The sequence below is a fragment of the Platalea leucorodia genome (genome assembly GCF_965183815.1).
Source record: "Platalea leucorodia genome assembly, chromosome: 4".
NCBI classification, from domain to species: domain Eukaryota; kingdom Metazoa; phylum Chordata; class Aves; order Pelecaniformes; family Threskiornithidae; genus Platalea; species Platalea leucorodia.
This window is the reverse complement of record NC_138826.1, coordinates 16,130,341-16,156,717: the sequence shown is the minus strand read 5'-3', so window position 1 is coordinate 16,156,717 and position 26,377 is coordinate 16,130,341. Positions and strand designations below refer to the sequence as shown.

The 26,377-nt window shown below is 45.3% G+C and overlaps 1 protein-coding gene across 1 annotated transcript in view; it reads left to right on the top strand.

The window, feature by feature from the left end:
- FBXW4 (F-box and WD repeat domain containing 4) overlaps positions 1-26,377 on the top strand; it is a 62,606-nt gene that overhangs the window by 1,748 nt on the left and 34,481 nt on the right. Inside the window, 4 exon segments of the mRNA XM_082309933.1 lie at positions 9,362-9,457; positions 12,250-12,435; positions 13,619-13,751; positions 16,254-16,348. Coding sequence (XP_082166059.1) covers positions 9,362-9,457; positions 12,250-12,435; positions 13,619-13,751; positions 16,254-16,348 — 510 coding nt within the window.

Genomic DNA, 26,377 nt, shown 5'->3' with positions numbered 1-26,377 from the left:
CAACCCATTCAGTCTTCACAGCCTGAAAGTTAAGCACGGTTCCCTTGGAAGTCAGCAGGAATAAGTGCTGCAAAATGGCTGTGCGTTGGACTCTGTCTACTGTGATATATGATTTTGTCTCCTGAGGAAATGAAGTTCTGTATTTTTCATTAAGAATAAGGTGATACTATGCTCCTTCAGTTGCAGGAGGGATCAGGTGTACAGCAGAGCAGGTGCAGCGTATGTAAGGACCACCACTTCCCCTGCAGAGGAATGCAGGTCTATAAACAGCTACAGAAGAGGTTTGCTAGGTCAGAGGGTTTAAGTGAAGGGAAGGCTGCTTGAGTATCATAAGCTCCCAGGGATTTCAATGCTGTTAGGTTTGCTATGAACAGGTTTTTTTAGTAATTCTAGGATGTGCTTTTGTGCTGAGTCCTATTTTCAAGTTTTCTTTAAACAACTCTAGTACTGAGTGCTGCTTTTAGCATTGGTCAGCACTGCCCTAGTCCTGGGGAGTTCAATCATGGGTAACACACCAAGTGACGTTACAAGCTAGTTATGCAGGAACCTTGAGATATATCTGGAGGATGAATCCTTTAATTACTTTTAATTTCATGGAAGGCTCAGACAATCTTCAGTTCTTTGAAACAGTGTGCCAGGTCTTATGGAGAATACCTGAAAGCCAAGCGCTTATTTTTCCTGTGTGGAGATCTGGCATCTGCAGGCAGTTGCAGGAATTTTTCTCCAGTAATTAGATAAAAGACAAGAGCATATTGCAGTACCAGGGGGTTTGGGTATCTGTACATCTCTGGAAGAACCAGCATGAGTGCATGTGTTGAGTTGCGGTACAGCTGTAAAATTTGTACTTAGCTGAAGAAGAGTTTAATAGTCTCTGTGGCAGCTTGAGGGTTTTAAATAGCCGTGTCTCTTCCATACCACTTGCTCCTTGTGCATGTGTCCAAGATCAAGAGCGATCTCCAAGATTGCTGCTCTTGCAATTGAGGGAGTAAGATTTGCAGAGAGGTTATATTTTATTTGACTAACCGATACATGTTGGTGAGGGGATTGAGGTAAGCTTCTTGGCATGCAGTCTTTATTCCTGATAGTAATTCTAAGTAGGAACCCCGTAGGTTGTTCATTGGAGGTTAAATTTGAGCTGAGTAGGTATTTAAGCTAAAATATCACTGGGTAAATAGAATGATGATGAAGATGATGGATAGCTGGACCTTCTTGATAACTATGCTTTCTTAGTGATACAGAGTAAATCTTGAGTTTGTGAAGCTTGGCTTTGACTCGCTCAAGAGCTGAATCTTCTGTTGCACGTTCTGGATAACGTTGCATGAGGTGAACACTAGTTTTTGCTTTTAAGAGGTTTTTGTGCAATACTGTCCGCAATTGAGAAAGCAAAGGCTGGAACCCTTTATGGTAAATGTACTTAACGAAATAATGTGCATGGTTCTAACATTAGATCTTAGACTGATGGTCCCTGTGAGGCTGGCATAAGTTAAAAACTAGTCTAGGGAGTATTCACTGTTTAAAACAAAAAAAAAATCTCAGCGTAGTTTGATCATTTCTGCTGTTAAATGGCTTTTGATAAGCCATCTGTTAATGCTTTGTAAATAAAGATAAATTTGAGGCTAGAGTATAAGATAGCTGTGAAACTTATCCCCCCGCCTCCACTTCCCCATTTTTAAAAGGGTGATTAACTTGAAAATGACACCATTTCTTTAAAATGTTGTTTCTGTTAGGTATATCTTCAGATAATAGTAACAAGAAGATCAGAGGGAACAGGCTTTAGCTTGTACGTGAAGCAACTGTTTGTGCAGTCAGCTTGCTTATAGAACTTCTTTATGACGAAATAGGGAAGACAGAGAATTTATAAGAAACTGGTTGCAAAACTCTGGCTGTTAGCAGCATGGAAAAGAGAAATTGTAGTATACCTGAAACAATTTGATTTAATTTTAAAAATTATCTACTTCTCATCCTGACTATTTACCTTTAAAAATTGCCAGCTATGGTTATCTCAGGACACATACTTAGGCTTAAAAAATGTTGAATTGATTTGCTAATGTTGTCAAAGGAAGATGTGGACTTAATCCCAGACACTAGCTGTTACGCTGGAAGGCACATTGACAACACTGACAATCTCATATTTGCCCTTTCTGGTACATTCAGCTAATCGGGAGCTACGGATGTAAGCGAAGTTAAGTATTTAAGGTATCGATAACGTGTGCTTGTGGAAAAAGAAAGTTTGCTTTGAGTAATGTTTCTGTACACTTCATTCCTTGCGGGGGGGGGGGAGGGGGGGGAATCACTAGCTTTGCATCAGTGTGAATTACTGTATATTAGGGACAGCAGGGCCTGACTTGGAAGAGTTCTTAAAGCACATTCTTAGTGTTAGAAATGTGCTGTTTCTTCTTTGAGTCAGCAGTAAGCAAATGCTTAATAGAATATTGTGTCGGTATTATGGAAGTATAGAGTGGTTTTAGATGGATGTGGTTCTTGGCACCTGTCCTACAAGTCTCTCTATGTCAGGCTGCACTTGTTCTGTATACTCATGTTAATTTTATGTATAGATCTGTACTGCAACAAGACCTGGTTGTGGGGATGGTAAAAAGATAGTCCCTATGCTGGAGATTTTTGCTTCACTCAGTCATAGGAGCTGCGGAAGCAAGAGTCGAGCCCTGTCTTCATGACGTAAGGTGAACGGAGCATTTTTGTTCCAAAAATGCATGGCAGCATATCACAGAAAAGTTAAAGCTTAAGAACACTTACTGCAGCTAAACTGTAGCTGAGCAGTAGCACAAAGCCTTTGGGGTTTTGGTGGGTATAGTGATATTACAGTTGTGTCTGGTAGCCTGTGTCTGTTTTGCCAGCTGTTGCACAGGCCCAGCAAGAGCAGTCTCTGCCCTGACGAGCCTGCTGCCTAAATAGCCAGGGTAAACAAGGGCTGGGAGGGGAAGCAGAGGCAGAGAGATGTCAACCAAGCTGCCCTCTGTGCAGCAGGTCAGTGTCAGAGCCAGGAATAGCAGAGGGTGCTTTAAGCCTTTACCCAGTGCCTGCCTGCTGGACCACCTTGGACTGGAGAAATCGGAGAGGCAAACAGCTCATTGCAAGGTGGTTCTTTATTTAAAGCATGGAAGAAAGGAATAAAGTTGCAGCTGGGCTAAACTTATTTCCTCTTTGTTACAAAGGAATTTTAGAGGGCAAGTTAAAAGTTGCAACCTAAACAGCTTGACAATGTGCTCTTTGTAATATATTAATAGCTGTTGTCAAAATACAGAAATGTTTCAGTGCATATTTTCTCTCTCTCTGTCTCCTGGTCTGCCTTGCCCACTAGGATTGTGGTATATTCTCCAGTTCAGAGAAACAGATTCATTAATGAATGAATTTATCATCTTTGAGTATTTAAGAGCTTGTGTAAGCATTTTCTGTGAGTTAATAAAAGCTGTGTTTTCTCCAGATCTTGGAAAAATATATACACCTGCGGGAGCAGGAAATGGCCAATCTATGCAAGTCAAATCCAAATGCAAAGTGCAGCAATCATAGGAGACCTCTGCCTTCAGTACTGGAGGGGGAGGGAGTGTGAATGCCTGTAAAGCTGCTTCAGTTTCCTTCATCTTTTAAAAGTTGTTTTACCAAAGTTTCATTACTTTAAGTCAGAAATGAAGTAGGCAATGAACTGGTGCAGATGATGCAGAGGGGAATGCTCTGGGGAGGATATTGCAATAACAGCAAAAGCCTGGAATAGGGCACACAGCTATTGCTTTGTGCTGGAAAAGTCAGTCGTTTTTAGAAACTCCGCTTAGATTCATTCTTATTCCGTCTTAAACTGTTAGTCCTGGGCAGGACAGATCTGCCAGGACAGCTCCACAATATTAAAACTGCTTCTTGTTCTGGGAATGTGAGATTGTTTGTAAGAGTTCTTTCAGGCCTGCTTACCCTTCCCTTAAAATCTTCACGAGTTCAAAGTGGAAGAAGAATTTTATCTAGTTCAGGGCTTAAAAAAGTGTGCTGTGCTTGTTGCTATTATCCCTATAACCTGCATAAGTGAACTAGCTATGGGTTATTTCACTCTATCCAAATACTACCCTGACAGTCGTCTCTTTCAAATCAGAATATACGTGACAACTATTGAGCAGCTGCAGGTTTTCTCAGATCTTCCCAGGGCTATGCATTTTTTGAAGCAGCCCAGATTTCCTCTCCAAAAAGCCTATATAAGTCCCTGAGAGAGGCCAAACCCTGCCTGGAGTTCCTAGCCATGATCCCATTGCAATCATTTGTAAGGGAGAGGGCATCTGATGGCAGAGTGGTCTGGCTTGGTCTTGGTGATGATGTTTTTTTTGGGAAGCCTACATGAAGGTGTGTGTCTTTGCTGCGTGTACAGACATTTGCCTGCAGCTCTGGTTCTTATTAGAGTCTCTGGCTTCTTCATGCAGGTGAATCGTTCGTGAGAGCTGTGAGGTGGAGCATTAAACCTGCGCAGCCTGGTAATGTCTAACTGAGATAGCGTAGACACACCAAAGGAGGCAAGGAACAGTGAAAGAACAGTCTGCAGAGCTCTTTTCCATCTCAGAGTTATTTGAACCCATGTCAATAGGAACAGGGGGAGCATAGAAGACAGACTGAACCTGGCGGTAAGCTAAATAAGGGTCATGTGCTAAAGGAATTCAGGTGGAATTTTTGTCCTGGAAGAGGCATTTTGAAAGTCGGCCGGCTTGTTGAGGACAGCAACAGGAGCTCCTGACATAAATAGCTTTTCCCTCTTGGCTGTCTGTTGGTGGCCCATGACTTGCAACTGCACTGAGACCCTGCCACTCAACAGGTGTGTCTCGATTACACAAATAAGTGCAGTTGGTCCCTGTGTTAGCCATCCCTGCTACAGGGCCAAGGTTGAAAGTGGGGCTTAGCCACTGTGACCTATTTGTTCCTCTGTATGACCCTTCCAGTCAGGCCTGAGGCAGGCTGGTGACAGCTTTTATGCAGATAGCAGATTTTGTCCACAGAAGAGATTCGATCTCAGCAGGTCTCTGCAGACTTGCATTTCCAGATGAGCTCTTCAGCACTTAATATGTAGCAAAATGTGAAGGGCTTTCATGGGTTGGGATGCCCCATGCAGCTGGGAAAATATGCAGTATGACATGTTGGTGTTATCTTCTGTAACACGGTATATGTTGTTGCAGGCACTGTTGTTTTGGCACATGCTGAAATTGTAGATGGCCAGGAGGAATCTCCCTGGGATGCAGTAAAGCACGGAAGCTCTTGCTATTGCAGAAATACCCTTTCTGGTGGTGAAGGAGCTTTTGCTGGGGAGGAGATCATTGAAAGCAAAAACTGCTGGAGGTGAAGCTTTAGGAGGAGATGTGCTTAGTCTCTGGCTGAGTGGTTTTTTTTCTTTCGTTGCTTTCTTTTGGAGCCTAGGCCAGCAACTGCCATGGTGGCTGAGGTCACCTGGGTCAGTGGTGCTGTGGGGGGATAGTCCCGGTCTCTCACTTCAGCAGCTGGGAAGTGGGCTCCAGAAGGAATATTATATTTCTTTTGGTAACTCTGCCAAGAAAGAGAGGAAATCCATAATTTGAGCAAAATACTTCAACTTTTTTTGTAGGGTGGGGTGAGGTAGGAAGGGGGAAATGAAAAATCCTTTATAATGGGTTGCTTGGGATGGCTTTTATCCTGAAACTCTCTCTCAGGCTGCAAGAAAGGTTCAGCTTTTCTTTCTTTGTGTAGCAAAGTCTTTGTAAAGGGAGCTTCCATCAGGAGTGCATGCAATTGGAAATGTGCATTAGCTCAGGTCATTTATTGCACCGCATGGTTTGGGATTCTGAGAGTGCTTTTTGGATTAATTAGCTAATAACAAAGATAACCTCGCATGTTCTGGATCATGTAACTTTATCAGCTGCTGGTAATTGTGATGCCCTAGCAGAGGTGGTGAAATGATGGACTCTGATGGGCTTTAAGAACATTTTCCTTGAATTGCATGGAGTTTTCATATTCAGTGTTTGCTGGTTCCTTCGTCTTGTGTTTCCTGTCATCCTTCTAGGATCTTGGGTTGTACTTCAGTTGTTTTCCAGTGCAGGGCTGTGTAGGTCCTGGTAAAAATAGCAGTCCTTCCTCACTGAGTCAGCCTTCAGCAGTCTTGAAGTTCACTGCTGGGTGGCTTCTCTTGGCATTCATGTTCTCAGATCTTGATTTCACAGAGCACTTAAGCATGTCCTGAATTTTAAGCATGTGGCTTAGTATTTTGCTGGATTGCATACTGAGAAAGGTTCAAGGTATTTGCTGGCTGGTGGATACTGGTCCCTCCACAGCATTTTGCATAGCGTTTATCTTCATAAGGTGGGTTATTCTCCTGAATCTTTGGATGTGCAATCCAGTTGCTGAAGTGGGAGGTACTTGGTTAAGTCAACCACTCAGTGTAGATGTGTGATGTCTGTTGATTGTCTCAGATCATCATGGAACAATTCTTAAAGATTTGCATGTATAGAAAGTGTGTTGATCGTGATTGAAGCAAAATGGTCTTTGTAGGGGAGAAAAGGATCTTTTTTTATCAAATGATTAAGTTTATGTGGTGATGTGCTTTTTAACTTCCTAAGATTTGAGAACTGCTCTCATGCATTGCAGTGATGCTCATCACCTTTTTTGATGTATTCTGGGAGTTGCTCTGGGGGGTGCTGTTGAGGAAGCAAATCAAATTATATCTCAGCACTTGATTCCATCACTGAGCTTGATTTAACTTCTCTTCTGGTATAGGGGATCAAATGTCTCTGACCAACACTTGAAAATCCTTGCAGTTCAGTCTCTGCTGCCCTGGTATAGGCAAAGGGGAGGGATGTATCGGTCTAAATTCTACATCCCCTTTCTTATGGCCTCCATATGTTCTGTCCCCTTTCTTGCCTCTCTTTTGAATAAATAAAATGTCTGGGAAATAAAAGGTGGGTGCTCCTAAGACATGTTCAAATTAGCTGGATCCAGAATTGCTATATGGAGGAGGCAGGCTGGATGAATAATATATCTATTAACAGTAAAACAAACAAGATGACAAAACAAACAAAACCTCCCCAAACCCCACCAGACCTCCCCCATATAGTCCTCCCCACTCAACCCTCGCCCATTCCAGCAGGAACTGTTGATTTGTGTGAAAGAATGAAGTGTCTGTTACAGGAGTAACTGCAATAGCGAACTGGTATTGTGGGCCAAGCCGATGTGTGACTCTCTTCTGAAATTCCTTTTTTTCAGCAGCAGGAGGATCAAGGCCTGCCTCCCAACTAGAAACACCAACACCAGCAGTGTAAGATGGAGGCTGCTTTTTTGACCTTGGATTCACCTTTTTTGGAGCCTTGGAAATTACATCTAGTCTTAGTAGAGTTTGTGCGTTGAGCTCAGGATGTCTGGTTGGGAGGGGGTTGTGGCGTGAGTGCATTTTCCATCACTGTGCAAGCTGGCGACTTAAAATCTGTACGTGGGGAGAACTTAACTGAGGGTTGAGTGTGGGGAGGAGAAGTGTTTTGGAGTAATGAATGGAATTGGGTGTAGGCGGAGAGCCTCAACTCTGTCTGGGAGAGTAATAAGCAATGAGGAGGCTGCTGGACCTGGCCTGACTTTTCATTGCTGTGCATTCCTCATCTCAGAGGCTATCTGGCCCCATGAGCTCCTGCAAGTGCTCTCTTTAAAACAGGAATTCCTCTTTTTGCAGCCTTGGCTAACTCTATAGTATATTTTATATATATATATTTTTTTTTTAAAGGGTTAGGAGAAATAAAGAGCTCGTAGCTTCCTAAATTCAGTTTTATTTGGTGTGGCTCTACTGATCATAAACTTAGAGTTGCAAAGCTTTCTAGGGGACGAAAAGCTTTTCTGTGTGTGGTTTCTGTTTTTGTTTAAAATGGGTCACATGCCCAGGAATGCAGTCAAATTATAATGGTGACTAAGTGCCGGAAAGCATAGAAAAGGGGAGGGAAGGGTGAGCAGAAAAAAAGAGCCTGAGGCCATGGAAGGAAGGCTGGGAAAATGAGAATCTGGCCAGGCCCCAGGGCCAGGTTAGAGATTCCTACACCCATTAACAACCACAGGAGATGTTTATTTACAGGGAGCTAATCTTTGTTTTAAAAATGACAGAGTACCCAAAAATCCCACTTTTGGGAAGTGGGTTGGGGGCATGGTAGGGATGGAGAAGGGAACTGGTTCTGATTGGGCACCAGTCCCCATCTCTCAAGGACCTTCCCTTCATCCTATGCATCTGGGAACATTGGCTGTTGAGAAATGCATGAAAGGGGGATAAACTCTTGTCATCTAGTAAGTGGTTCACAATCCCTAGTTACAAAGGATAACTTCAAGAGTTTCTTCTTGTTTGTACTTTTCTGATCTTTTCTCCCTAAGCAGCTCCACCAAGGATATTGAATAATTAAGTTTATGATATGAGAAAGATGGGGGCCTAAGCTGCCTTTCCCCCCCTCTTTTATCAACCCTGGATCATGAAAGCAAAACAGATGTTGAACAGCTGTTTGAACTGGCTATGTTCATGTAGACTCTCAAGAGACCTTGGTCACAGGTCTCTGCGGTACCTACCTTTTGTCACCTCTTGAGCTGTGTTGATCATGGCTTGTCTCGGCTCATCACAGTAACTTTGATTTGTATCCCAGCAACTGCTTATGAAGTACAGTCTCTCTTTTAGTAACTTTGTCTGACTGTAAGTAGGGAATTTTCCAGCGATGTGGTGGAATTCTCTATCCTTTGGTGAGCTGCTGCAAAAGGTAGTCCGTCTTGGGATGTGTGTGCATTGGGTGGTTATACAGATTAATTAATTTTGGTTTTAGTTTGAACGTATCTTGATTTCTAATTATTGTATCTGGTTATGTGATTGCCAGGCAGGCGAGGGTCTGGAGCAGTTTCTTTACTGGTCTTCTGGCTAGACACACTCTTCTGGCTTCCAGTTTCAGTGTTCTCCTGACTAGTGTTTCCTCCATCTGTTCTTGTATGGTGTTGTCCTTATCTTAACTGGCTTTCTTTAGTCTCTAATAGAAGAGTGATGTCCTGTTTCTCTGGTCTGGTAGTTTCTGTGTCGTCTTGTTTTGATTGCATTTTGTCTGAACTTGTGTTGCATTCAGTATACTAGATCAGCTCTTGATCAGATCTAATGCTTGTACACTAGTGATCATGAGGGATGGCTTTCTTTGCTGATAAGCACCCACTCTGCTCGGTGTTCCTTTCTTGTCAGCTCTCGTGAGTGCACTTGCTTTAGTGTAGCTCAGGCACCATCAATGTTTGCTGGTTCATCATTTGTGGAACCAGAGTGAGAGCATACCTGTGACCAGCTGGAGTGTATTTGTTGTCCGTATAGTATCAGTCCTGGTTGCTAATCTCATCTCTCTTCCTTTGTCTGCAGAGCGGCTGGCATTCCAGTAAAGGAAAGGGTGAAAGTATCTCAGAACTGGAGGCACGGACGCTGCCGGAGGGAGACGGTCCTGAAATGGAAATGCAAGCAAGTGGCTCCTTTCTCTTCTACTTTGTTCTGTGTCAGCTGCTGTGGGGCCTTGGGTTTGTGTCTGTGCCCTGAAATCAGATGTTTCCTGCTCCTTGTGATCAATGGGATCTTACAAGTGGTGTCACTGGCCTGTTTTGGATGTTGCTGGCTAGCTGGACATGGGGTAACCGGAGTTGCTGTCTTGCCCTAGAGGTTCACTCTGACAGTCAAGAGCTCCTCTCTTAGTAAGAGCTTGAATTTGGCATTGTTCTGATCTGTGCAGTTCTAGTCGGATTTAGCAATCTTTACTACAGACTTCAAACTGTTATGTTCCTATCTATTGCTGTATACCATGAGCAACTTTCCGTCCTGCTCTCAGAATGAGCATACCTTGATTCCAGACGTGGACTTACGTGTCCCCTCAAAATGCTTGGTTTATCTCCCGTGCTTTATCCTGGCCCCTGATTTGGATGTACAAATCTAAAATGCTAATTGCTATTCTTCTAACTTATGCTTCTTCATTCTCCTACCTTATGCTTCTCTCCTTCACTGAAAGAAAAAAAGCATATTTGACATTAATGAGAGGAGATTGTTGTTAAATTCTGGCTTGCAAAGGTGTACTCAGCTTTCAAAGCAAAGGATAAGATAGGTCTCTTGTCTGAATAGCACATCTAAATTTTCAACCTTCAAATCATCAGATAGAAGGAGAAATGAGAAAGACTGTGGTTTGTTAGATGCTGAAGAACAGGGACCTGCTACTGAGCTTTCATGCCCTTTTGTGCTGTGTAGATTGAAGGGATGGATAATGTGCCACTGCTTGTCTAAAGTCCTGGGAACAGCTGTAATGAGCAGAGTGGTTTTTGGTGCAGGTTGTATACCTGCCTTTGATGTGCTTGCGACCATCTGTGAAGACAGGCTCTGTGAATGCTAGAGATCATTACTAAACCAGGTTCCCAAGTGAAAAGGCAAGGACTGATTTAATGAGGCCACCATCCAAACTGCATCCTCTAATTTTCATTTATCCTGCTTTAAATTTTTTACTTCTCCTTATGAAAAAGCCATAGAAAAAGGTAAAAAGCTAAACTGCAGCAGGAGGAGAGCCACAGAAACTGGCTGTAGACTAGGTAAGCTGGATATTCACTTGCTTTTAGAGGACTGTGTAGGAGTGGAGGAAGGAAGGGGAAATCAAAGTCCGCCTAAAACCAAAGCTGCCGCTCCAAAGATGCCTCTTATTTTTTCCATGCATATGATCAAGTCCCAAATGAACATTATAACCTATGCTCAACTGCTTTGTCTGTGTGACTAAAGCCTGTTATTGGAGATAAGTGCAGGCAAGCAGGAACCTTCTATCTAATAAGCAATCTTGTCCTCTTGCTTGTTTCTAGCCCCTCGTTGTGATGAGGTGTGGCTGTGCGTAATGGCTCTGCTGACACAGAAAATCATGACCTCTGAGGATGAATGATCTGCAAAAAAGAGGGAGACAGGTTTTTATGAGAAGTCCCCCTGCTTTCAAAACAGTTTGTTCCTGAATAGTTTGAAAACTGAAAGGCTGCTCTATGGAAAGGCTCTGGTTTTTCTCAATGTTTGCACGGATATTGGTGCACTTGGCAACGACTGCAGAGTGGAGACAATTTCACACATCCATAGGACACGAGCCCCATGTCTCTCTATATCTGGCCTTGCCATATCCAGAAGACCTATTTGCTGATTCCCTGGTGGCTACACAAAAGCAAGATCTTGAGCAAAGAGCGCACTGCCTAAGCGTGCATGGTAGCCTGTTCTGTTTTCTGTATTTTGGTTTCAAGAATAAATAAACTTCTTGTGACGACAGACTTGATTCAGGCATTGCTTGAGTGTTGTCTTCTCTTCTTGGTCTTCCAGGGAGTGAAGCATATTTTCCACTTCAGTCTTCAAAATACTTTGGAACAGCTCCTTTAGCCATCCACTGCTCTTGGCCTGGAACCTGTCTGTAGGAAGCTGCCATTGTCCCATAGATAGCAAGGTGCAGATAGGGTGTCTGGGCTTTTCTGAAAGATGGGCAACAGAAATCAAGAGAGGTTGCTCTGCAATTGCTTTTGGCTCACCAGTGGAAGAGATGTGAATGTAGAAAAATACCTCCTCTATATGATGAGTGCAAAGTTCTTGGATAGTCTCAGGCTTACCCTGCTGCTTTATGTATTGCATACAGAGAATGCAGGAGGTGGAGGACTTTGTCTGTAGGAAGACCTGTGTTATTTGTGTGACCTACTCCCCTGCTCAGACACGTGTGAAACAGCAGTAGCTTTGTGGTCTCTGCTGGGCATCAGCAAATAACGTGCAGGATCAAGACTGACTGTTTGCACCAAGAGCCTCATATTAAAGGCTCTGTTAGAAATGCTCAGCATAGCTCATAAATGCCTGATAGTCTAGTTTCTTAAAAAGTACAGGGCTCATGAAGAGGGGTCAGGGAGCCTTAAGTATTTCCTATCTAAACTCATTAGACTCTTGGCCATCTCTTTCAGAGATTCCATGCTTCCTTTTCCTCAGCTCTTGGTTAGAAAAATGACAGCAATGTGATTTGCTTTGTATGTTGCTGGAGAAGTTTCACTTCTTAGCTGTGCTACTATATTAAGCCCTGCTTTTGCTTGTGACCAGCAGCTCCAACTTCACAGTTTTCTTGAGTGGGCATTTGCTTTTGTTGATATGTTTACATATGCAATCTTCTTTTTTTTTTTTTTCTTTTTGTGTGTAAGTTTGTTTGTTTGTTCTTGTTTTGTTTTTCTTCTCCCCACCCCTGCACCACCACCCCCCAACCTGCTGTCTGTTTGCAGTTTGATGCCCTGGATGGAGCTGGATGGCGAGTGTCTCTACCTGTCTCAAGCGGAGAACATCCAGGCCTACCGGCTCTATCCAGACGGTACCGGTTTGCAGCGTCACCCTCAAGCTATCTTCTCTGGCCACCAGGAGGACGTATGTCGCTTTGTTCTTGTCAACTCCCACATCGTCAGTGGAGGGGGGTAAGTTGGGTGAATGAAGGAGCCCAAGGAGTGTGGCAGTGAGGTTGGAAAGGTTTTGTGTAACTCCAGCCCAGAGCAGAGGGGTCAATCTTGCTACACAGTGTCCTCATGCTTGGCTGGGTTCAACTGCTGCTGCTTCCTCTCTTATGATTTGATTCTGTCCTGAAAAAGCTTCTACTACAGCAGTGGAGGAGCTGAGTCTCATGCTGTTGACCTTATAAAGTGTCCTTTTCTCTTTTGAACTTGTGTAGATGTCCACAGGATTGTTTCATTGGGATTGACTGATCAGGCAATCCTGACTGATGTGCAATTTTCATTTCTTTCCCTGTTAGAGTCAGAGTAGCTAGACTGCGTTCTAATACTCAGAACTGCTGGTTAACTGGGACCACAGAGGTGCATAAAGCTTTCTAGAGAGAAGTATATGTTTATTAGACCTACTGATATAATTGTGGAGAGGGGGAAAACTGCCAAGCATTCCAGCACACACACACTTCTCCAATTAATTTTGCATTTGACTGGCCTTTTTCAATTACAGCAAATGACAGAACTGTTATTTATAAAGTTTTAGCTATTAATATACACAGCACTTAAACACAGAATTGGGAGATGCAAGCATGGCTGTTTGCCCTGGATATCTTGAGACTCTCCCCTGCGAACTGTAGCCCAAAATTCAGGTGAAAATGAAGGCATGCATTTAAAATTCCAGTAACTGCATTGGTTGAGAAAAGTCTAAATGTCTTTGTAGTTAATTCAAAGCATAATACCCTGCACGGCTGCTCTGAAATGAATGAAAAGCTGAGACTTGGACATGGGTGAGAATGACCTCTCACTTGTTCCCTTACTCCAGCCATTCAGCATCTAGCCAGAATTCTGGCAAGCTCAAAGCAGTAGGAGGAGGAATGGCTGCTGTGCTAGTTTCTGCAGCTTAACGCAAAGTGGAGGGTGGAAAGATAGCCAGGAGGATTTTTGTGTGCGGCAGATCAGGCTTTGACTGGCCAGATGTGAGATTGCAAGAGAACAGGTGATGTGTGAGGAGTGGAGGGTTAATAATGCTGCATGAATTTCAGCTCCCATGAGAGATCAGTCCTGGTCTTTTTGTGGCACTGCTAAGCATTAATGGAAGGTGCATGGCCAAGGGAGATGCAGCTGATACAGACTCCTTGCCTGGGGATTTGTTTTTTAGAGATGGAAATATTGTCCTTCACAAGATCCATGGCTCCTACAGCGTCAAGTTCTCTGCGCATGAACAGGAGGTGAACTGTGTGGACTTCCAAGGTGGCCTCATTGTCAGCGGCTCCCGGGACAGAACAGCGAAGGTGAGCAGTGATGTTCCAGCAGGTGCTGCTGCAGAGGTGACCTCGGAGGTCTTGTGCAATTAATGTTTAAGTGTCAGCAGAACAGTTGTGAACCCTGTCTTGTGTGTCTGCAGGAGGAGCGCTGGGTATCTTGGTGTACGCTTATGTGTCTGAAAAGATACTTACTGTGCCAGGCTTTTAAAAAAGAGATTTGGCAGTACTTGATGACATCAGCTGCTGGTTTAAGCTAGGAAGTGCAGCAGGTGGCAGCTGATGTTTTGCTGCTTTCACTGTACATCTGTCTAACACTAGAGCAGAGATCCATGCCAATTAGTCTGAAATTTGCCATGTGTATCTCAAGTACATCCTTGCTTTGTGATGTAGTGCTGCTTCACATACTCTCTGTTTGTATATTTGATCTCTTTAAGGGATAGCATGATGTCTTTCCACATCTGTGGGGCTGTGGTTTATTCGCTTGTGGTTTGGTGTGGGGTTTTTTTATGGTTCTTGGTTTGCAAACTAGGAGTGAAGTTAGACTATGAATACTGTTAGCTCCCATTTTTCTCGTCCAGTTGGCATCACTGAATCCTATCATGTAATTTTTGGCTATTTCTTTTTGAGGGAGGATCTTGTTGATTTTTATCCTTCTGGATCTGGTTGGCAGTGCTGTGGATCCATGGCTACATGGATCTGAAGAGTTGTTCTCCTGAGCTGTAACCAGCTCTGTTTTAGTAGTTTAGGAAACTCCACGTAGGTGTGTCACCCTTGTCCTGCTAGCATGATGCAGTACCTGTAGCATCTTCAGAACCACTCATTTCATTCTTAGAAGTGGTTGCTGTATGTTGAAAGCTTTGGCTGTTGCTCAGGGTGGGCTGATGGGATACTCTTGGTCCCTGGTACGTATTGTAGAGCATTAATGGAGATAAGAGGAAAAACTGCTATTCCTATTTTGCAAGAGGGGAAGTTGGGGTGAAGAAAGACTTAGATATCTCTTTCAAGGTTTTATAGGAAGTATGTGGTAATGGGTAACTATCTGACAGACTGCTCGTTGGTCCCTCTGTATGGGTGTACTCCTGGGTAAAATCACTCCCAAGCAGAGCAGTGTTCAGATGCAAAGGGCACTGCTGGGGATGCTGCTTGCCTCCTGGGAGCAAGGCCTTGGTGCTGCTTTGTCTCACATTTAAGCAGGGCTGCTCCTCTCTCTTCTGCGGAGCCTCTTTGCTGGGAGAGTGCCTTCTTGCTGCTTCCCTGGCAGCTGGAGGACAGACCTCCCCGACCTTGAGAACAAATTCCTGAAGGCCAGAGGGGAATTTAAGGCTGTTTTTCTTGGAGCTAGTGTGAGATCTTGCCCACCCAGTGCTCCACACAGCATAGGCCCTAGGGATGTTCACCTCTTATTTTTTTTATCATCTCTTTTGTAGGCTGCCTTGTTTGCCTGAATGAGACTCTTGGAGGGTGGAAGGGAATCCCTACCAGCCTTTTAAAGGGGCTCTAAGTGTCTAAGCTATTGAGGGCTCTGCCGAGTGTTGATTAGGACTAAGCCCTGAAGAGCTGCTAATGTACATTCCTGTGTGATAGGCACCAGATAGTGTGCTCTGAGCAATATTTTTAACCTGTAGGAGATAGGGATGCCTTAAAAGAGTTAAGCTTTTCTGCTGCTTTTGCTGACACTAGGTGCTAAATTCCCCGCTGACAAGAATAGCCTGCAATCCTGGGCATTATCAACAAACAAACAAATAGGGCACTCCCGGCTTTGAAGTCTTGAAGTGAAACGTTGGGGGTCGGTTACAGAGAACTGGGGGGCTCAAGTCCTGTGGGCTAAGAATGAGGGCAAAGTGGGGAAAATGAGGGCCACAAGCAGAGGCCCCAACAAGAATCTGGGGGACTTTATTAGGACCCAGAAACAAAGGGGGGGGGGGCTGTAGTGAACTGGTGGAAAGGGATGTGCATGTATGCACCGATGGGAGTGGGAAGAGATTCTCTCACAGTGTCAGTGAGCAAGGGGGCCTGTTTGAAAATAGCCTGGGGTATACTTAAGAAATTTGGTCAAAAGGGGGTGGGTTTATAAAAAAAAAAACTATTTTACAGGATAGTGAACGATTAATTTTATAGGTAATACGAATGGAAATTTTCCAGGGATGGTACAGAGTCTTCCCAACTGTTCAAGAGAACAGCGGAGACTTGAACAAATCCCACTTGTTGTTTATTTAACTACAGAAGATGAGAAGTCTCTGTGTTGAGTGCTGCGCTAGAGAACATGTGGTAATGAGGGTGCTCTTTCTGTTACCACTGGGATGGAAGGTCATACTCATAAGCTGAATCTTTGTGTAACTTTAAGTGCTTGTTTCTGCCAGTGATTGAAGGCTCTGCTCCTCAAAAATAAGTAATGGGAATTCAGGGAGAGGATCTCGGGGAAGGTGAGCATGGCAGTTTTGGCAGCTCTTCCAGCACAATGTTAGCAGTGTGCATCCTACCTTCTGCATCTTCTGGGTGATGTGGCATAACATGCATCTCTTTCTTTAGGTTTGGTCCCTGTCCGCGGGCAGAGTTGGGCAGTGTCTACATACAGTGCAGACAGAGGATCGAGTGTGGTCCATTGCTATCAGCCCATTATTAAGGTAACTGAGATCTCTTTATTCCCAATTTCCAACAGAGACAAGTAAAGGAGTTGGATAGGCTGTGTTCCCGCAAGTCTCTCCGAGGCACCAGTGTGACACTTCAGGGACTTTTGATGTGGGTGGAGGCTGATCAGGTGCTTGTGCCTGCAGCAGGAGCTCAGGGAAGAGTGTGTGGTCTTTGTTCCCCAGAGCAGCTGAGTGGTCTCCTCATAAAGAGGCTGTGAAAATGGCCCTGTGTTCCTGTTACTGTCTCAGGTGGGACCTGTTCGTTCTTACTTGCAAAGTCTCTGACTTACTCTGCCTTGCTAATTAGAAGCAATGAGCTGGATCCTCTTGAGGTTTTCTGTACTGAAAAGATGCTAACTTGTATTCTCATTGTCCGATAGAAGAGATGCCAAGAAAAGTCCCTGCTTTTTTGCTTGGGAAGCTAGCTTGGAGCGGTGTGCAGTGGTTAGTGCTCAGGTTTTTTTGGTAAATTGAGCATGCTGGACTGGGAAAGATGGAAGTGGTGTTCAGGGATGAGGTTGTACAGCCTCTACGGCCTGTAGCCCTGTGCTTCTAGTATGGGCATAATGCTGCAGCTGCAACTTCAGCATGGGAGGCAAGGGCTGTACCTACACCAGTATCTTCCAGGGTGTTTTTCAAAGTGCGTCTGTTCTTGAGGAAGTGAAAATCGGAGAAGCTTAAACTCTGGCTGTTAAAGTCTTCCACTGGCTAGCAACGATCTTTCTCTTTGGTGCATTGTTAAGCTGGTCTTCTGCATGCAAGAGAGATTCTTCCTCAACCTTCCTCAAGGGAGGAGGGGAAGAAGAGCTATTGTTGCTGTCCATGTCATATATGCAACTAGTGAATTTTAGGCTTGTGCAAAACCAAAATACTTCCCGCAACTGCTGTCCTCATTAGATTTCCAAGCTTGTTTTGCAGGCAGCAGAAACTTAGTGGTACAGAGCTAATGGCATTATCAGGGAAATGACCCTCGAGGCCTGCTATGATTTTGCCATTCTCTTGTCCCATTGCTCTGAGTGTTTGAGACAGATAGTGTTTTTGAAGAAGTGCCATGTGTGTTAATGCTGCTGCAAGATGTTAGATGGAAGCCCTTTGCCGTCTTCTGTGCTGCAAGGGCCTCTTTTCTAACAGACAGGCTCTGGCTCTAGCACCATGGCTGGTTAGAGCCCAGTGGCATGCTGCTTCCTACTCCTAAGTGATGACCTACTGAGGTGGCCTCTTGTCAGGACAGTGTTCCTCTCCCTGGTGTGCACGCTTGTGCACACTCTCTGTCACAATATTTACCCACTGTCTCCCCATCCCCCCTTTCCTCCCTGCAGAGTGATAAATGGGAGGTGGTAGAACAGCTACCCCATGAACAAGCGGGCTTAAATTGTGCACACTCAATTTTTTTTTATGAGACTCTGGACTGTACCAGCCTCCCTGGCTAGCCCACCCTACCGCCGCCCCCTTACCCCTCCATATTTTGGGAAGGGGGGGGTGGAGAATTAGAGCCAATTAGCCACGTCATTAATTCTTCAATTTGACGGCTGATATAGCAGGGCCTGAAACACGCTGCTGACCTCGTATAATGGGAACCCTGCTCCTTAACATATTGACGATGGGAGAAGTTAATTAAAATTCCACAGAGAGAAGGTGTCGGCTAACCTATAAACCTGTCGCTTCTCAGAACAAATCGCAGCGATCCTAGAAGAGAGAGAGGATCAGAGCAGGAGGGCATGTGGTGGGGGAGGGCCAGGGCAAGGGGCAGGGGAGATGAATTTTTCACTAATAGGTTTTATTGCTTGCTGTCTAATGAGGGTGAGTATCAAAAAGATAATATCTGGTTTCTAGCACGGTCTGCTTTGGGGAGCTCTGTGGTTTCTGTTTTATTTGCAAGAGCCCATATTTCACCCGTATCCATTCCCTATGCACTTGTGTATGAAGCTTTTCCTCCCTTGCAGTCCCCATCCTTCTTGCTGGAGCTTGGATGCATTTGTTCCTCAGTGAGGCTGAACGTGGCCTATAACCTCCACTTCCTCCTAAACATTTGATGTGCCCTCCCGATTCTCCCTTCTTGCTTGTGCTGGTGTAAACTGAGAGCTCCTCCATAAGAACGGATAGTTCTGCTGGTGTAGAACTGCTATAGAATCAGGCTCCAACCACCTAGGTATTTTGGCCTGTCGTTGCTGAGAACCCACCAGCTCTCTCCACTATGGGCACGTAGAGCTCAGGAACAGCTCAAAGCAGTTGTGCGCAGAGGGGTAGAAGCAGGGAGGGCTCCTCTAGCTGCAGCCATTTGAAAGTGCTTTGGAGAGGCTGCAGTTTCCTGACCTGGAGGTTTGCCAGTGCTAAGACTCTCTAGAGTAGTCAGGGTTGTATTCTTACTGAACTTCAACTGTTAATGGGCAGGACTGAAACTTTTCTTCTTGCTTTTCAGTGATATCTCCCTCTGTGTGAAGCTTCCTTAGAAAGTATCCTATGCGCTCCTGACCCACAGCTGGGTTTTCTGCTGTGTCTGCTGTAGTCCTGCTCTAATGGGCAGTGCTTGTACGCCCAAACTAAACTTCAGAGACTTGAGCTTTTAAAGTGCGGCTTCTCTGGCTTCAGGCATCTCTTTTGGGTATTCTGCTTTGATTTGTCTGCAAATCACTACAGAGATCCTCCTGCAGATGTGCTGAGCTAGGGGGGAGGCTTCCTTGCTTGTGGGGATGCTGGGCTGGATGCTCAGAGGGTCTGCAAACAGAATGATACCTGTAAGGGAGATTAAGTACGGTAAAAGGGTGCCAAGGGTACTGCGTCTTTTCTTACTGTGTGGGGGAGAGCTGCGCTTAGTCCTTTGTATAACCTTTTCAGCCATGCAAGTGCCTTCGCGTCCATGAGTGTTACTGGAGCTTCATTGCTTTGGGGATCCCTAACAGTGCCCCGCAGGGCAGCGGGGATGGGCAGGGCATTGTGTTCCTTCTGGGTTTTCAGCAGGTCTTCTGTGTAGCTGTAGCGGTCAGTGTGCTTGGGACAGCAGGTCCCATGTTGCCTGTCACATCAGGGACTAGAGAAGAGTCTGAGAGTGTCCTTAAAACAGGGTGCCTCAGCTTGCTCCAGCAACTGTTTTAATTGGTCTCCAAAGCTGTCCTTCTCCATGGATTAGTAAAATGCTGTACTTACAGAGAGACTGTGTACCCTAAACCATGTTTCTTAGCTGCTTGTAATCCCCTTCCCCCCGAGCTCATTTGCCTTTTGAACTCCGCATCATGCAGATGTTAAACTTTCATTTACTGGTGCTTACTGCGGTGACTTATGTGTGCTCAGGGACCAGGGCAAGCCTGAGTGCAGTGGACCAATTCAAATGTGCAAAGTGAGGCAAACCCAGGGGTTTCTAGTGGAATAGTGGCACCTTCATGCTTTGTGATTCCCTGAGGTGGCAGTAGCCAGGGAAGAGAAGTGACCACTGTACGCTGTTTAATTTGATGGATAGGTTTATGGAGAAAATGAGGTCCAATTGCCTGGCCTTTATGGCTGCAGAAACATGAGGCTTATGATATACGTTATACTACTGAAATGTTCCTTTATTTAGGGGAAAATTTGTTGCAATATTTTCCCTAATGATAGAGAAGCTTGTAAACTGGAGGGGGAAGAAAAAAATTCATTATTAATCTTGGATTCAGAAATTCTTCGGTGTTGGATTAAAAAAAGTATTCAAATCTAAGCTGCCTTCTCCTGCTGGGTCTCACCACTGGTATTTGCTATTTAAATTTTAAAATATTTATCGTGAGAGCTGGTCTTCCCATGTTGCACTCAAAGTGTGTCGGATTTTAAGCCAAGAAAAGAGATGATGGAGGCACAAAAGTGGTTTTTGATGTGCAACTATAGATAGAGAGCTAGGAAACCTTTGGTGCAATCTGGGGCAACGTCAGGCAACCCTAATGTGCCCTATTGCGGCAGAGGCATGCTTTGTGTGTGTCAGCCCAAAAGACTGTCTCTCCTTTTAAAACCAATGGTGTCATTGGTCTGCTGCAGTACATGACCTCTCCTTGCAAATGTTGCCTTGGTGAAGTGTAGGTTTACTCCAGAGAGGGGGAAAGTTTGTACCAAAGACTAGCTATCTGCATTGAATGTTTAATTTAAAGGAAAATGAGTAGTTCTGTGACCAGCTGAATTTAAAAAGCCAGGCTTGTTCTGTCTCTTCTTTTTATGTAGTGTTGTAGTTGACACCCGACTCCGCTATTTTAGCATGCTAATTTGAATCTCTATTACCCTAATTGTCTCTTCCATGGAATATTATGGGGAAGTAATATCTGGGGAGACCTCTGCCCCTGTGGACAACCTCAGACAAATTGTAAAACATACCCAAAACTTCCTGGGGAAAGGAAGGAAGAGAAGGGTTACTGACAGGCACCTTGACTGAATGGGCCTCTATTCCATTGGGAACAATCAAAATGATTAATTTTGAGGGCTTCTTCCTAATGGTTATCTGGAAACTTTTTGTGAAGGTGAAACAACCTGATCTTGCAGACTGTGTTAGAGCAAAACAACCCACTTGAGTCAGAGCAACTTCGCAGTAGTTTTAACTGTACAATTGAAGCCCTAATGTGCAACACTTAAAATGCTTGATAATGTTCCCCCCCCCCATTTCTTGCTCCACTTTTATCATTAGTTATCCCCTACTGCATATCAAGATGAGCTGTTGGCTGTAGCGGTGCTCTGTTTTGACCTAGCTTTGTGCAGTTAACCTCTCTGAGTCTGCTAGGACTTGGGACAAGTAACTGGGTTTTATTCTGGTTTGTGCATTGCCAGCAAAATAGCAGGCAGCAATAGCTCTGCTGTCCTTGGGGATCTCTGCAGAGCCTGGTTGGTTTGAATAATTGAGAGGGGACTCTGACCTGCAGCTGTTTCTTAAGCAGGGACAGGAAGAACCTGCTCAACTGTGAGAGCCCAGGGTGGACTTGCAGAGTTAGTGGTGGCGTTAACTACCATCTCTTACTGACCTCGGAGAATGATCTGGATGCGGGTTTCTAGATATATGCAATAGTCATAACGGACTTGGTGCTCTTTCACCCCAAAGCTGAAGAGCAGGAAATGAGTATCAGTTTCTCCCCTCTGGAGCTAAAATGACACCTGTGTCTTATCCATGTGCCCTGACTGTTCCCTTGATGATGGGAGGAAGAAGACTTTGTTTTACCTTCTTAATTGTGTGATAATGACCCTATTTGGTTGTCTTCACATGGTTGAACATGTGAACATACATGTTCCTTTTCCCTCTCTAGAAACAAACACATGTGCAAACACTTCTGTAAGGTGAGAAACTGTGCAACTTACCTTTCTTCACTTCAGTTTCTTTCCTTTGCCCCCTAAGCTGACTGACGTGCTCCCTTTTTGACACTTTTGGCCAGTACTCTAATGTATATATTTTCTATGACTGTGTGAATTGGCTCAGTAGTGGTTGTGGGCAGGTGAGCAGGTTTTGGGAGGCAGTAGCTAACTAAGTTAGAACCGAGACATCTGTTTCTAATCCTGTGGAGCTGTGTTGTGCATTGAATTTTTTTTTATCCCCCTGCAGTTTTTTCTCATCTTTCCCCTTGCTTGAGGCGAAAGTCTGTCTCTGAAAGCTTGGGGGAAGCATCTTTCTTGTGCTGCTTGGTTTGCACAGGAGAATCCATGTCTGTTTAATCGATGTGACAGAAGAAACTTAGTTGAGGGGGCTGGCAGCCTTATGGTTTGAGGTTTCTATTTTCATTTTGCAATCGTTTTCTCTTTGCTTTTTAAATTCGCAGGGGGAGAAGGTAGCTTCACCAGACCTTGGCTGCTGTTTACCTTTGCTCAGCTGTGCAGTGTGCCTTTGTTTTTCCACCTTTGATCAGTGTCCTGCCAACAGATAATTTAGCAATTGCATCCCAGGGTGGAAGTGTGGAGTTAATGTTAAAATTGGGGTTTTTTTCCTTTCCTAACTTCTCTGGCTGATGGAGCAGAGAAGGGGAGAGGGGAGGTGAAGGGGGCCATAAATTCTGGACCTGGTGATTCCGCTCCTTGTAGAGAAATGAAAGCCTCTGATGTCTCTTCAGTACTTTCATTAACATTTAAATTAAGGGTTTGTTTTTCAGGCGGCTTCAGTCGCAGCCCTTTCATAGCCTGACACATGGAGGCTGTTCTCTCTCTTTCTCTCTCTCTCTTTTTCCAGCTTGCAAATCAGTGTACAATAGTAATCACTGCCGTATTTTTTTTTCTGATCTCTTAGGAGGGCAGCGACCTGACAAGCTGTACTAGAGGTTCAAAGAGAATCAGAAACAGAGTGCAAAGGTAGATGGGCAGGAGGATGCCAGGTTTCACTCCTACAATTAGAGCAGTGTCTGTTCCCTCCCCTGCTTTTCAAAGGGCTGCTTTTGAGGGCGGGGAGGGACAGAGAGGGATGGACCTTTCTTGCACGGTGAGAGCCCCAGGTGCAGATGCCTCTAACCAGGCTCAGCTTCCACTGTTACTCCTCCCAGATCAGGCCGGAGGTGTCACTCAGAGGATGCAGCTCATGCCCTGAGGTGGGAAGTGGAGTTGTAGTGTCCTAAGATAGCAGCCTAGCCCCTCTAAAGGAGTGTTGATTCAGTCTGAGGACAGCAGGAGGCTGGTCCTCAGCCTGCCGTTGGCATTTGAAAGGAGGGCGATAGTGGAGGATATTGCCCTGAAGTAAGAAACTCGCCTCTGTCTTCTGTGCTGCAGTGCTGAAGTCATGTCTGCTCTGAGCACTGCACCTTATTGTAACAGTAGAGGAGATAGCTGGTTTGAAGTGTCCATTTGGATCTTGGCTTACAACAGCCTAAACCAGGCCGTGTCTTGCCGTAGCTAAGTAATTTCTGGTATAGGAGCTAGTTGGTTTAATATCAGGAAGAAAAAAAAGCCTATCTTTCACCTGCTTCAGCAATTGTGTAAGAGCCAAGGAACAAGGGGTCAGTTTTAGGAATGGCAACGACTTGCAGTGGAGAAGCAGTATAGTAGGTTTTATGTAAACACATGAGTCTGTCCCAAAGCTCTTTTGGAATCTTCTACTTCTCATCTCCCACCCAGCTGGTCACCACTGGTAGGCTGTTACCTCCTGCGGGCTCTGATGGGAATTGGGGGACTCTGAGTAGCACTGAACTGGTGTCTTTCACGAGCTAAAAGTGGATAAAAGGCAGAGGAAAATGAGCCAACACATGAGCAAAGTGTTCAGCATAATGAAACCTGCAGCTTGGTTGCTGTGATTGTCACATTGTTCATGTCTTCACTCCACAACCACCCTAAATTTGCTTGCTTTTCACTAAGAGCTTGATCCAGATGGGCTTTGAAGGATGCCAACAGGATGAGAGCAGTAAACTGGAGTGGGATCAGGAAGGGCATTCCCTGCAAACTGGTAGATACGGTGCATGAAGAGGGGTGCCTGAAGTTTCTGTTTCTTCAAGATTGGCCTTATGTGTGCTGGTGGTGGCCATGACTCACACCGTATGGCTCTTCCGGAGGACCTAATTCAAAATCATGCACTTGCAGAAGCCTCCTATATATGCTGGAAAATGTTTCTGTTCCGAGGTTTGGATTTTTTTGCCCTTTTGTGTGAACTACCACAGACTGTAGTCTATCATTTCTTGTGTCGCTGTTGTCAGGTTGAGTATCGTGTCTAACTGTTCTGTTACTGAGTGTATGGTGATGGCTCTCAGACAGTGAGTGATACAGAACGACTTTTCAGGGGCAGGCGATCTTGTCCATATTCCAAGTGCTCTGGAGCTGTGTGGTGGGATGTGTTTCTCTGATCCCATCTGACCCATGCTCGCACTGTTTTCTATCACCCATCTGATTGCTCTGTCACTGCAGGTGGGTCCTAACTCCTCTCTGTGAGAGATTTCTGCATAGTCCTAAGAACTACCATCAACATCCTCTTGGTATCTTCATCCTGTACAATGCAAGGGGGATTCAGAATGTCTGCTCTGCACTGCTGGCATCCATCCACTCTTCCAGGTGGTTCAGCTTTTGGAGGTTCATAGGTTCATGGCCACTGAGTTTTTCTTCAGGGCCCACTGTCAGATTGTGCTGAGCATGTTTCATGAAGCCCACAGCCTGTGCAAACCAAAGCTATTGGGAATGGGAAAGAGGATGCTTAGCACTTGGCACACAGGGGCCTCGATCGTGACTTCTGAGCTACCTCCAGTGTTGCTCAGTCTGTAACTTCTCAGTGAGGAAAGCTTTTAATTTAAGCTCTTCTGAGGCTGGATGCCAGCATGGAGCCCAGCTCGGCTGCCCCAGCGGTACCTGGGGCAAGTGTGCTGCGGCACCAACTGGAGTAACTCCTACTAAATTCTCTTTGGAAGCTCCACTGTATTTATGGGTGAGGAGGGTGGGGGATTCCTGCCCTCCCACCTTCCCCCGTGTTGTCTCAAAAGGCCCTGGTGCATCTTTGATTAGGTGTAGGTCAAAAGAATTTCCACATCGTGACCTTAATAACTGGGGTTGATTGGCAGGCGGTCTGCGGAGAGGGAGCAGCCTGTCCCTTTCATCTCCCTTGGTGCCGTGCTGGGACAATGGGCCAGCATATTTTCCTTGTTGTTCCTCATTTGAAAAGGGTCTGGTATCTCTACTAGGTACCTGTGACATGGGGGTCTTGATTGGGGTCTCATAAAGGGCCCTGTCAGTGTGTCCAAAGGCCAGGAATACAAAGGCGATCAGTGGGTGGGGGTCTCAGCTGACCACTGAAGAAGGGAGGGGAGGGTCCTGGAAGCAGTGGAGGGAGAAGCAACCCCTGATGGGAGACCTTAAAGGGGGGAGGGGGGGAGGAGGCGGCCCATTTTTGTCCCGAACTCATCAAGCACATCTGCAGAATTGTCCCAGCCGCTGCCTCCCAGTTTCAAAAGAAAATGATCGTTTGATAAACCGTCCTGATTCACCACTTTCTCACAAGGGAGGGAGACCCACCTTTGACCTCTATGATTTCACATTGGGCCCAGCTCCCCCCCATCCAATTGCTGGAGAAACTTTGAAATGCATCTCTTGCGCTCCCTCTCCTTCTCCCTCTTTCCCTTTACTCTCTCTTCCCCCCCCTTTTTTTTTTTCTCCCCCTCCTCCTCTTCCCACCACCCCCACCTTCCCCGCTCTCCCGCTTTGTAAAAAAGCAGGCGTACTGCTTTGGAGTTTAGGCAAGTAATTAGTAAAATCTTTTCTGCAGCACAATAAAACCGCAGCGCTTGGCCCGCATATTCCCACAATTTACATACTCGCGGGCATTTGAGAAAACAGGTGGCATTCCCAGTGCATCACTGCCTATGAAAATCATTTGGAAGGCAGGGAGGGGAGGGTGCTGGGACCCGCTCGCTCCTGCGAGCTATAGGAATGTGCATGAATATATTAAAATATTTTCACACAATGCTTGTATTTTCCAATGGGAAGAGGCATCTTCTGGATGAAAGGCAGCTGGCCCAGACACAAGCCTCTTCCAAACGTTCTTTCCCACTCAGGGTTTGTTCGCATGGACCAGATAGAGAGGGGGCCTGGGGGGGAGGAAAGGGCAAGGGTGCTATCTATGAAGAGTAAATCTTTGTGTGCCTCCTACCCACTCCCTGTTTGTGGTCCCAGAAAGTCGAGTTATGAGGGAGTCATGTCTGCGGAGGGGGACAAGAGGGGGGGATCATCAGGACTTTCTGCAAAAGCTTTTGGAGGCATTGCAAAAGTAGAGAGGAAATAGCTTGTAATGGAGCATATAGGTCTGACTGACGGGATTCAGGGGCCGCAGCAGGAAATGACTGAGGGAGCTGGCTATCTCGGGCAGTATTAGCAAAGTGCCTATTAATAACAGAAAACACTCTTGCAGTACTTTTCCAGCTTCATCTTATTGTCCAAGAACAAGCTGCTCAATGCTCAGCCTGGGCAACGTATCCAGCTCTTCCTTTCCTTTTTCCGTGGGGGTAGTTGTTCCAGGCTGTGCCACAGGTGGAACCCAGCAGTTCCCACTCCATTTCAGTCGGGGACCACTTAGCTGCATTGCCTCCAAAGAGGTTCTTTGGGCGCTTTCAACTTGTAGGGTGTTGACAACAAATG